Source organism: Geotrypetes seraphini, chromosome 19 (assembly GCF_902459505.1).
Source record: "Geotrypetes seraphini chromosome 19, aGeoSer1.1, whole genome shotgun sequence".
NCBI lineage: Eukaryota > Metazoa > Chordata > Amphibia > Gymnophiona > Dermophiidae > Geotrypetes > Geotrypetes seraphini.
The window spans coordinates 7329952-7343261 of NC_047102.1; the positions used below are offsets into that span (position 1 = coordinate 7329952).

Genomic DNA, 13310 nt, shown 5'->3' on the forward strand with positions numbered 1-13310 from the left:
TGATCGGGTCAGAGGTTAGTGAATCGGGTCGGAGGAAAATTGGGTTGCAAAGGGGTCGCTAAGTGGTCGTAACTTCATCGGTGGGCTTAGTGAATCTAGCCAAAAGTCCTCTAAAAAGAGGACACATCCAGGTAAAAATCTGGACATCTGGTATCCCTAATCCCATTTTGTCAGTTCAGATTGTAAGCTCCTTCAAGCAGGGACTGTCTCCTTCGTGACTGAACAGCGCTGCATACGTCTGGTAGCGCTATAGAAATAGCACTTTGGTACTTCGGCAGTTCTGCTACCACAGAGGGGGGTAGATTAAGGCGAGAATGATGATTTCCCTCCGTGCAAGTAAAAGTGTCCCAGAGAGGTCAAAGGCAAGAAGCTCTTGAAAGTTGAAAAGGTTGCACCTCTGCTTCGTTAGTACAAGCTACAGAAGCTTACAGGAAAGAGCTGAGATAAAAGAGAAAACGCTCTAGCTGGGTTTTGCTTGTTGTCTTGCTGCCCCCACTCGCCATTTACCACATCCGTGGTATGTATCAATGCATGTTAGACCTCAAAGAAGGGAAGAAAAACACTTCAGGATCTCTATGGCAACTGTGATCTGTGCAGTGGCTTTAGCAGTATGACTTAAAACGCAGAAAGAGTTCTTTTTCTTTTCACCAAGAAAGATTATATTTGGCCTGAGGCTCCCAGACTTGGGCTATGTTTCAAATTACTAGCACATGTTTATTTTATTTTTTTTGTAAATGGAAGATTATTCTACATAGTATAGACAGCTATTTGGTGGTGGCATGAGTCTGTAATCAAACCTTTTAGAGAAACTGTCAGCAATTTTATCGTCCCGCTGGGATGCAGAGAAGCTGCATCTGAGACTGGTTAAAGCTGAATGGTAAAGACTGTGTGGTTTTGTTTTAAAGAGACCCCGCCCCACTGACTGTGACAGAAGTCTCTTTGACAAGCTGCCGAGATGTGGAGGGGTGGCAGCGAAAGCCTAGGTCTTGCAGCTGTTTTCTGCTCTCACCACCCCCCAGCTCATTGCGAATGAAGCACCTTGCAAAAACAGCACGGAAGAGAGAGGCTCATGGTAGAATGCCTGGGGGGCAATTGCTAGAAAACATCTCCGGGGCCATTTCGGAATCTAGAGAGAAGTCGGCGGAGTCTTGTGGCTTGTGAAATCAGATCATGTGGTAAATGGTAGAGACCCATCATGGCCACTTTCCTTGGTAGCGGCTACTGTACCGGGCCGCTCGGAGAAATAAAAAGCACATGTGAAACGAGCATATGAGTCAGAGGTGGTGGTTGAAATCTGAATATTAATTCGGTCTAAGAAAATCGCCCACACGGAGGCAGATTTTAGGTAGTGCGTGGAGGGGGGATTTCATGGGTTCCGAGTCTGGAGGTAGGGAATTCCCATACGGTTGAGAAAGAGGATCTGTAAAGCAAGTGCAGGACCATATGACTAAAGCCCTTCATGTTTAGAGGACGCAGCGATTTTAGAAAGCCACACTCAAAGATAACAGATGCAGATATTCCTCCCCTCCACTAGGAGCAGCGTTCCGACCTCGCTGCTTCCTCTGAGAAAGGTCACAATCATCAATGGTCGCTTCCTAGGGATGGGTCCAGGAAGTGACATCAGAGGAAGAGCCCACACTGGCACGAGCAGCAAGTTGGGATTGCTGTTCATGCCGGGAGCGTTAAAGAGGTACCAGGGAGGGGGTGGAACACCCCCCCCCACCTCTCCTACTACACCCATGCCCCCACTCACAGTATGTAACAATAAAATGATCTAACGCATTGGCGGTGTTCAAACTTCACCTGTCTCTTGGGTCTAAATGCAGCACACTTCCCTGAAGTTAGGGTTACTAGATGTCCGGATTTACCCGGATATGTCCTCTTTTTAGAGGGCATGTCTGGACGGCATTTCAAAACCCAGCACTTTGTCCGGGCTTTGAAAATTTTAAAGTTTCAAGTTTTATTAGGATTTTTTATACCGCCTATCAAGGTTATCTAAGCGGTTTTACAATCAGGTACTCAAGCATTTTCTCTATCTGTCCCAGTGGGCTCACAATCTAGCTAATGTACCTGGGGCTATGGAGGATTAAGTGACTTGCCAGGGTCACAAGGAGCAGTGCGGGATTTGAACCCACAACCCCAGGGTGCTGAGGCTGTAGCTTCAACCACTGCGCCATACACTCCTCCTCAACCGAGATGAGCAGGCTGAAGGGGCGGGGCTAGGGCTGAGGCGTGGCGTGGGCGTAACGGAGCGGGGATGGGTGGAATCTGGCGGGCCTGAGGAGTGAAGCTAGGGGGTGTCCAGATTTTACATACGTAAAATCTGGTAACCCCATCTGAAGTTGCCTTTGCATTTATTTGGAAACTTATCGAATGGACGACAATGAACATTTTCTTAACAGTGTGTGTATTCTCAGATGCAAATCTAAGTCAATGAAGCTGAAATTTTGACATGGTGACCAGTATTTATATTGAAATAATCAGGTGTTTATTAAAAAACTGAAGTAAAGCTAAAGGCGAGACCACTTTGCAAGGGTTACCAGATTTTCCCAGACATGTCGTTTTTCAAAACCTAATTTTCTTTAGTAATTTCAGGGACACTGAGATATAAGGACAAGGTCAGAAAGAAATTTATAATTGATATTAAACACAACTGACCTCTTTAAAGGTAAACTAGCCTATAGAGAGTGATCAAAAAAATGTGTATAAAAATGCTCAGAGATATGAAACTCTGAAGGGAAGGCTGAAAAACCTCCCTTGGGTGAAGAGTTTACCTTCCAGTCATTGTCATTTCATAAAAGATCTTTGATCACATACTCAAAGGCTATTAATTAAATGCAATCTAATTCTTGAAGCATTTCAGTTATTCAATATTTTCTCCTTCTTATATCATGCAACCGTCACTGCACTTTAAGGTAGATGAGATTTTCACTTAGCTCATAGACAGGATTTATGGGGTTCCAACTTTGGCTAAACAAGGATGAATTGCACAAACTCCAAAGAGAGTACATACCGCTGCTGAAAAGTTGGTGGAGTCAATTCTAAATGTTCCAAATGTTCCAACATTTAGAATTGACTCCACCAACTTTTCAGCAGCGGTATGTACTCTCTTTGGAGTTTGTGCAATTCATCCTTGTTTAGCCAAAGTATTATGAGGCATATGAGTATTGAAAGTTTTTCCACTCATACCTGACATATTAAATTTGCTTTATTAATAGATGTATTTTGCAAGTCACGAAGTTAGATAACATCATCATGATTAGCATTCAGGAACTCTTTTGAACACGTACTACTCGGGTCTCCTGAAGCAGGAATCGAAACGGGGCCACGTTGTAACCCCATAAATCCTGTCTATGAGCTAAGTGAAAATCTCATCTACCTTAAAGTGCAGTGACGGTTGCATGATATAAGAAGGAGAAAATATTGAATAACTGAAATGCTTCAAGAATTAGATTGCATTTAATTAATAGCCTTTGAGTATGTGATCAAAGATCTTTTATGAAATGACAATGACTGGAAGGTAAACTCTTCACCCAAGGGAGGTTTTTCAGCCTTCCCTTCAGAGTTTCATATCTCTGAGCATTTTTATACACATTTTTTTTGATCACTCTCTATAGGCTAGTTTACCTTTAAAGAGGTCAGTTGTTTTTCAAAACCTGGCATTTCTTCCGGGTTTTGAAAAGCTGGTGAGATCGGGGCCGGTGCTGGAGTGTATCTGCACGAATTCACTCCAGCCCTGCCTCGAAGAGACGAGGTTTGCGTGGGACTGGGTTTGGGGGTAGAATGGGGCAGGGCTGGGGGGGAGGCGGACCCAGGGGCAGAAAAGGGCAGAATGGGGCGGTCCCAGAACAGGGCGGAGTCATGCGTCCTCTTTTACCAAATGGAAAATCTGGTAACCCTACACTTTGCACTATACAAAGTATTAAAAAAAAAAAAAGATGTAAAAAATTAAAAAGCTCTATCAGAAATAGACTAATGGCGTTTGGGGTTTTTGTGTCTTCCTAGCAGTTTTGAACATAACCTGCAGATACAGAGGGGTGTTCCACGTGGAAAAGGACCACCGCTACAGTCTAACTCGAGATGAAGGGGTGGAGCTTTGCCAACTTCTCAACTCCAGCCTGGCTACCATGAAGCAGTTGGAGAGGGCTTATGCGATTGGATTTGAAACATGCCGGTAAGTTGCTCTGAGAGAAGGCAGCCTTTTGGCCTAGTCGCAAAACCTTCATCTTGGCAAGTTTACAGAAGAATATTTTAGATATTAAAGATATATCACCCAAAGATATTAAAGATATATCACCCAAGCCAGTGCACTTTGTTTCACGAGAAATGCAAAGGAGACCAGGATTCCATTCTTTGGCGAGGGAAGCTTGGAACAAGGTTTCTTAATTTCTTTTAAGCTGGGACCAGTTGAAAATTATCCCCTAACGTCTACAATCAGTCGCTGAATTTTGTTGTTGAATGTTTGGGGGTTTTTGGTGTCCTAATCTAATCCACAATTTTATACCCAGGGTTGTTTGTATGTTTATTTCTCACCCGCCCTTATCCAGGGCGAGTTACATATTAACATACAAAAGAAAAGAATTGCATTTATCGTACGAAACACTTCAGAGACACACTATAACAAATTACATACTTAGAAATCAAATCAAATTACATATAACATACACGTCGCATCAACGACGGATACCACTTAAGGCCAAAACTGGCCAAAGCCACACATACATCAAAATATAAAATTCCATAAGTTCAAGTTTCAAGTTTTCAAGTTTTATTTATTCTTGATTAAACGCTTAATTAAAGTTTTTCTAAGCGAATTACAATAAATAAAATAACAAGTAATTTTACCAAAGTATTAAAAATATGTAATTTAACAAAATATTAAAACATAAAACAAAACAGGCAAACAAAACTAAAAAAAAAACTAAATGAAACAATGTATAAAAGAACATCGGGGAGAAGGTTAAAGGAAAAAGGTCTAAAGAAGCAATTTACAGGCTAAAAGCATCTGTGAATAAAAAGCTCTTTAAGTTCTTTTTAAAATTACTTTCTTCTACATTAGCGCATGCACAAAATTTCAGCGCGCTAAACCCACACTACGATTCTAGAACTAATGCCAGCGTTAAGGCCCAGCGCGAGCAGCAATTCGGCTTGCGCTGTTCCACGCATTAAAGCCCTAACGCATCTTTGTAAAAGGAGCCCAGTTTCTTCCACTGCACCAGCCCCCGGGAGCGGAACAATCTTCCAGGATTCATTCGCCAGCAGCAAAATGTTCAGAGCTTTAGGAAACCGCTGAAAAGACTTCTGTTCTGTGAAATGAAATCTAGGGTCTGAGTTTGGCTGACCGCTGGTCATGGAGGTGTTCGATTGTCTGGTTTGGTTTATTGATATTTGTTGTTGAGGCAGTTAAGCTCATCCATAAGGGTAAGAAATTTGAGCATGTCACTCCTTTTTTGATTAAATCTCATTGGCTGCCCATTAATCATCGTATTACTTATAAAATTTTATTATTAACATTCAAAACTCTTAATACCAATGAACCTCTATTCATTAGTAGAGTTCTTATCCCATATAATACTTCACGTTCCCTTCGTTCAACTAATCAAAAATTACTAGTAATTCCATCTTTAAAAATCATTGGAACCCGTCGTCAAGATATATTTTCAGTAACAGCTCCACAACTTTGGAATTCCTTACCTTTACAACTGAGAGATGAAAGCTTTTCAAAACCCGGACAAAGTGCAATAGACCTAAAAAATGTGCAGATGTCAAAGAAGAACAAATCTGAAACAGTCGTTCCGACGAATGGTCACGTTTATTGACGGTGAATTTGGTCCAATGGTACTCATGGGGCCGGCGCTGCCATGGACTGCATCGCTGCTTTTGAATACCACCCTGAGCGTATCTGGAGAACGAAACTGCATGATTGGTGCCTGAATTGAATGCTGACCTGGTCATTATCCTATTTGGACTTCCCTGGACTAGTCATTATCCCATGATGCCACTCCCTTGCTTTAACTGGCAAAATGAAAAGAGAGCAGAGAGCAAGCAGACTTTCAATCAGGAAGCTCCGTCTGCGAAGATTAAGCCGCTGAAAACAGCTGTGCTGGAAGAATACCTCAGTCTTCAATCACAGGGAAATTGCTCTTTATTAAAAGCTATTTTTTGTCATTTGTTGCTGTGTAGCATCTGTTTTTTGGGAATGGGTGTAGCCGGCAATGAGCGAAATCTGTAGCATTGTTTCAGTTGGAAGACGTGTCTCGTAGTCCACCCATTTGTTATGACAGATTTGGTATTTCTGGGATGCAAACTTGATGCCAGAAAACGCAGCATCCTGGATATATAGCTACGAGGGGCCATTGAAAAGTTCTTGGACCAACCAACAAAGCTGGGGCCCATCTCCATTGAGGTCTAAACACTTAGTCCAGTCAACTTTTTTTTTTCGCTCCGTATTTTTCCGACAGAATGAAAAAAGTGGAAAATCGCTGGACTAAGCGTATAATCATTCAGAACACGGCCATAAAATTAATCTACAATGCAAAAAAATTCGATCACGTCTCCCCATTATTAATAGACGCGCATTGGTTACCAGTTAACCATAGGATCCTCTACAAACTGATGTTCCTAATCTTTAAGTCCCTCACATTTAGCGAACCACAATTTATTTTAAAATCACTTATCCCTTACAAACCCCAAAGATCTTTGCGCTCATCTAATCAAAATTTATTAACTGTGCCTTCTTTAAAAATCATTGGAACGAGAAGAGCTGACATGTTTACTGTTGCAGGCCCACAACGGTGGAATTCCCTTCCTCATTTTATTAGAATAGAAAGTGATATTATAGTATTCAAAAAGCTTTTAAAATCTCATTTATTTAAGGACGCCTTTGATCTATAATTAAACTTATGGACGTCTTTAACTACTTTTTTCCTCTAAACTGTAGATTTGGCTCAAACAAATATGCAAGAAATGCTTCGAAAATTTTATACCCTACCTTTCGTTTTTTCCTGGTTTTTTTGTTGTTTTTTCCTCTTCCCCATTGTAACTTTACCCTCCTTCCCTATCTCTCATGTCAGTCACAATTGATTTTATTGTAATTAGGTTATAGTTTCTTTATTATATTATGTACATCGCCTAGAATTTTGAAATAGGCGATTCATCAAATGTAAAATAAAACTTGATAATTGCCGCAACTTTGTTGGTTGGGCTGAGACATTTTCAGCGGCCCCTCATGTAGATAGAAATATTTAAAACGAAGGCCTAAGCATGCCGTCTGCTCTCCGCTCCTTAAGAGATCCAACGTCCCAAGCTTTCACGAATTCAGATGGTGACGGGACTAAAGCCCGCAGGACAATTGCGCGCGGACAAAGCCGCTAAGAGAAATGCGCGCAGGATGTCGGCGCGCCAGATTAAAAGGTAACTTTAAAGCGCTACAAGGGGGGGGGGTGGGGGAATTCCCCCACTTTTACTTAGAAGTGTTGCTGCTGCCGTTGGGGGGGGGTTGGGGGTAAACCCCCACTTACAGAGGAAACTGTAATTTTTCACTAAAACATTGGGAAAAATTACACTTTCCTCTCTAATGGGGGGGGATCCACCAGCCCCCCCCTCCTCAGAGTGCTTTAAAGTTACCTTTTACTCCGGCGCACTGACGCATTTGTCTTAGCGGCTTTGTCCTCGCGCGATTGTCCTGTGCGCTTTTGTCTACAAACCATTCAGATACATTTTTCTTCTCCACCACCTCCACCAGGCCTTTCCGTGAAAAAGTATTTTCTGGGGTTACTTCTGAATCCAGCCCCTACGTTTTAGGCCCCGTTTATAGAATCAGGACCTTAGCGCTCAATTTTTTTCAGCGACAAAATTGTCAGTGCCCTTTATTGGATTCCGTCCTGCATGTGCACACACAGAAAAGCCAAGTCTTAAGAGCACTCCGTTAATATTTCAGAGCATCTTTCTTTATCTTTCCTGCAAATGAATTTGACATAGAGAATAACACGGGGACAAATTTTTTTCCCATCCCCGCGGGAACTCAGTTTCCACCGTCCCATCCCTATCGGTTTTGCCGCTGCCCCGTCCCCTTTCCTGTAAGCTCTGCCTTAATCGCACAAACCACGAACACTTATGATTTTAAAGCGTTTGAGGCTTGTGCAGATGAGGACGGAGCTTAGGCATTGGTGGAATGAGGCATTATGACATCACAATCTCAGCTCTAGAATGTTGCTACTTAGGATTTTAAAGCGTTTGAGTCTTGTGTAGATGAGGACGGAGCTTAGGCATTGGTGGAATGAGGCATTATGACATCACAATCTCAGCTCTAGAATGTTGCTACTTATGATTTTAAAGTGTTTGAGGCTTGTGCAGATGAGGACGAAGCTTAGGCATTGGTGGAATGAGGCATTATGACATCACAATCTGAGCTCTAGAATGTTGCTACTTAGGATTTGAAAGTGTTTGAGGCTTGTGCAGATGAGGACGGAGCTTAGGCATTGGTGGAATGAGGCATTATGACATCACAGTCTGAGCTCTAGAATGTTGCCACTTAGGATTTTAAAGCGTTTGAGGCTTGTGCAGATGAGGATGGAGCTTGTAGAAATGGGACAGGGACAGGAAAAGAACTCGTGGGGACGGGAAAATGAGTTCCTGCTTGGATGGGAAAAAAATTTGTCCCCGTGTCATTCTCTTCTTGGGAGAACCGTATAAAAAATTGAATAAATAAAAAGTGTAAAAAGTTTCAGCCTCTGATAATCAGAGCTGGCATTGTGATGTCATAATGCCTCATTCCACCAATAAGAGCCAACCTCATCAGTGATGTCACAATGGTTTGATTGTCCTACACTTGGATCACTTTTACTACATTTGGATTTCTAAAGTGGTGCAGTGTAGAGAAGGACACGGGGACAAATTTGTCTCCTTCCCTGCAGGAACTCAGTTTCCCCGTCTCCTCCCCACAAGTTTTGTCTCTGTCCCTGCCCCGTTCCCGTAAGCTCTGCCTTAACCGCACAAGCCTCGAACACTTATGATTTTAAAGTGTTTGAGGCTTGTGCAGATGAGGATGGAGCATGCAGGGATGGGGCAAAAACAGGAAAAGAACTCGCCGGGACGAGAAAATGAGTTCCCGGGGGGGGCGGGGAAAAATTTGTGCCTTTGTTATTCTCTAATTTGACGTTCTTTCCACTTCAACCTCAGATTCATTTGGGTGAGCAATTCTTAAAATTCCAAAAGGGATGCATTCAGAAACTCATTTATAGAGGCGGTAAATAAAGGCTTAAAAAAAAAAACCGATTGAAACCAGCCAATTTGCTCCACCCATAATTTAAATTCAAAAATAGCAGAAACCCTGATTTCATCCTAGTCTCTCTGAATTAGAGCCAGAAAGTCTTGGATGGCCAAATGTGGACAGTCGTGTATAAAGCACGGTTTCATCCGTTACCTTCATGCCCCTCCCTGGCAGGAACCCCAAAGAGATGCGGCTCATTAATCTTCAGTGTTTCGTCCCAGTATTTAGGAAAACTTTTACGGCAGAAGAGCAATTTTCAGGCTGTCTGCACGGCGACAAAGCCTTTGGGTCCTTTTTGGCCGGGAGCCTAACAAAATGTCCCGTTTCATTTAGAAAATACGATGGAAGGAAAGTGAAGTAAAACTGCTCATTTTTCATGTCAATTCATTTTCAGAAACACCCACTCCTAAGCTGAAAATATGCCCCATTTGCCACTTCCTTCCCCCCCTCCCCCCCCCCCCCCGAGCTCCTCTCACGCCTAATGCATTGCAGCCAAGCAGGAAAGGCAATGGACTGGACACAGTTTTGGAGCCCCTGCCCCTCTTGTGCCCTGTGTGGCACACTGCTGCCCTCACATAGCTCGCCAAGGCCCTGCTTCCTGCAATAAACTTTAAAAAAGTGCATTTTACTCCCAGTCCAGGCCTTGTCCTCCTGGAGCCCTAAGCTACCTGCCCTCCTGCCTTTTACTCCATCTGTGTGAGGAAATTGCTTTGTGGGACAGGAGCAAATCCCACCAGAGTACAGTGTCCACTCTTAAATTCCACTATGGTCTAAATGAATTATATAAGACAGCCTCCTTGAGATGTAAATCCATCTCGTGCATATTTATTGTGGATATCCTGAAAACCTGACCTGCCTGTGGCTCTCGTGGACCAGAATTGCTCACCCCTGCCCTAGAACAAGCCTTGTCAAGTTTCTGTCATTGCAGGAGGCTTTGACAATGGAGTGGAAGATTTTCTACAAAACTTTGACATTTCAGATTTGTTAGCAGTGGACTTACAAAAAACAACTTTGCTGGGTTAAAATTCTATTTTGCAACCATGCCTGGATAATTCCTAAGCTTCTGTTTAACATGGCTCAAGTTTTTGTTTGTTATGTGCCATGTAAAATAATAATTATGGTAACTAATAATTATAATTATATTTGGGTCAATAATCAGCCTGCAGCAGTAAACATTTTTAGAAACACCCGTAACCATGAATACAGGTAGTCCCCGGGTTAAGAAGGAGTTTCGTTTTTAAAACTGTCCTTAAGTCGGATTTGTACGTAACTCAAAACTTGTAGATTTTCAGATTCTGCTCCCAGCTGACAAAAGGGCCAACGGTCCCAGTGTTCCCTCTAAGGTACAGCATGAACAACCACACACTGCTCTTAATGTGGCCATGCGTCATTCCTGAATCTGTGGTGTGGGGTAGAGAATGGCACGGTGACTGTTACCCGCAGGTAACTCCATGGAGCAGTTGAGGGAACGCACGCAAAATACTTATCTTCAATCACACAGTCCAGCAGCCCCCTCCTTCCTCCCAATCACTGCGGTCTGGACATCTCCCTCCCTCCCTTACCTTTGCTGGCAATTTTATTTTTCTCTCAGCAAGCAGCCAGATCATTTTCTGAAGTCAAGTGTGGCTGCCTGAAACTTCTCCTCTGATGCAACCGGAAACAGGACGCTGAAGGGAAATGGGGAGAAGACGCTGAAGGAAAGTGAGTAGGAGAAAGAGGGGAGAAGGCACTAAAGGAAAGTGGGAAGGAGAGAATGGAACAGATGCTGAAGAGAACTGGATGGAAGGAGGGGATAAAGGAAAAAAAGGCACATGCTGGATTGGGGAGACAGATACCAGATCTGAGGGGAGGAAAGGAGGAGAGACAATTATTGAGATATTGTGAGGATGAGATCAGATGGTTTGCGGGGACGGGACGGGGAACGAGCTTGTGGAGATGGGACGAGGAAGAGCTCACAGGGATGGGGCGGAGACGGGGACAAATTTTTTTCCCCGTGTCATTCTCTAGAGTGAGGGGGGGAGGGGGTGGAGAGGTACCTGCAGCCCCACGAAAACAGTCCTTGGGGTGGTCCACCCTGCCCACCCTCCTTACTACACCACTTTGTCCAGGGCTAACTATGGATATTTAATGGTACTTAACTGGACAGAGCTGCTCTAACTGCCCATGCCGAAACCAGCTAGTTTGTGGGTGGTGTGGGGGCCAAGATAGGATGGTGCAGAAACCTAGCTGCTTAGCAGAGATCTTCAGTCTGCTAACTGGCTAAGAAACTGCACAAAGTTAAGATGGAAAAAAGGCTATCCTAACGGGGGAAGGGAAGGGGGCATGCACAGGGCAGCGTGGGTTGGGGAGAGGGTGGAGAAGAGGGCAGGTGAGGGGCACCACTCCCCCTCATTACGCCACTGGTTCCCTCTACCCTTTTCTCCTCCCCGTCCTCTCTGCTTTTCTTCCCTTACCCAAAACGGAGGAGCCTTTTCTCTTCACAAAAACACTTTTTGGAGCATTCCATCTTTTAGACAGGTGTTCCTAGACATGCACAGGAATGCTTGCATTTCTGTTGCTGCCCCTACTCTGTGGATTTCTTTCCCTTTTTATCTCAGGACTCGGCAACCTACAGCAAATTTCAAATCTCAACTAAAAACTTACTATTTTGCACTAGCATTTGATACACGTTCCTCTGATGTGGCATTTGATACACGTTCCAACCTCTAAGAATTTTAACTAAGGACGTTCATCCATCCGTTTGTTTTTTCCTTACCCAACTATCCTGGATAAGTTGTAACACTTCCCTATTTATTTATTTGGTTTTAAATCCAGTCTGTCCAGGAGAGTTCAGAACTGGTTACAATTTACAGAGATCTTGTTTTGAGCCTGTGTTTTTGTGCTGTTTTCTACAGTGTATCACAAACTGTGTGCCTCCGCAGCACACTGAGGAGGAAGAGAGGCGCACGCCAGCTGACGTGCCTACATGGTACAGCGCCAATGTTGCATAGTGCTGCCCGATTCGCCGAAGGCTTGCATGTTTCCCCCTTCTCTCTAGCGTCTTCTGGCTTCTCCCCCTGGCCTCTTGGTCTCGCCTTTAAAGCTAATTATGGTAGCCTGCAGAGGATCGCCGGTGCGTTAGCGAATCTAGCAGGCTGCCATCGGCCTCTGCACCACATTCCTGCTGCCGCGGTCCCGCTCCTCCTCTGACATCATCACAATGATGTCTGGGGACTTCTGGGTGCCTCAAGCCGTGGCCACTACCTTTAGCGTGCCCCGGCTCGAGAGAGTTTTAGAGACACTGGTTTTCTAGTTCCCTCCCTTGTATCTTCTTTGAAATTGTAAATCACATACAAATACAAACTACTGCTGATGGTTTATTTGAGTTTTAGTCAATTAAGATCTTCCACGCAGGCAAGTTTGATTGTTCCATCTTCAAAAAGCCTTCCTAATGAGAATGCAAGGAAAAGTGTGTTCTCTTGCGTAGGACCTATGGAGTGGAACAAATGACCTGTGTATTTACGACAGTTGAAAGGTTTGCAGGATTTTAAACAAATGTTAAAAAACGTCTGTTTTGTGTTATGACTTAACGCAATGTAATAACTGAAATAGTGCACTCTGTACCATGAACTATGTCATTTGGTGAGAGTTGTTTTGTCAATTGTTATGTATGTACATTTTGTAACCCGCCTTGGATAAAGGTGGGCTAGAAATGCTAATAAACTAAACTAAAAGGTAGAGTGTCAAAACCGCGACAATCCCGCGCTGACATTTGAGCGTAGGAGAAAAGCGTGCCACCACTTCCACAACTTTGAGGTGTTCCGTTATACACTGTGAGGGGGGTGTGGGGGAACCCCCCCAACTACACTTAGAAGTCTTTGCGCTCCCATTGGGTTTGGGGGGGGGGAACTCCTGTTCTCCTTCCCGTTTTTGCTCTTCGGGAGTTTTCAATGTAGTGGGGGGGTCCCCCCCCACATCTCCCCCCAACGGGAGCACAAGGACTTCTAAGTGTATTCGGGTGGGGGGGACCCCCCCCACACACCCTTAGAGCACAAAAGGG

The 13310-nt window shown here is 43.8% G+C and overlaps 1 protein-coding gene across 2 annotated transcripts in view; it reads left to right on the forward strand.

Annotated features, from left to right (window-relative positions):
• The window catches only part of CD44 (CD44 molecule (Indian blood group)), a 78623-nt gene that overhangs the window by 35452 nt on the left and 29861 nt on the right, over positions 1–13310 (forward strand). Inside the window, exon 2 of one of the 2 annotated variants that reach the window (XM_033928681.1) lies at positions 4006–4174. In XM_033928681.1, the coding sequence (XP_033784572.1) occupies positions 4006–4174 (169 nt within the window). The remainder of the gene's footprint in view (positions 1–4005; positions 4175–13310) is intronic. The other variant, XM_033928682.1, reaches the window with a different exon arrangement.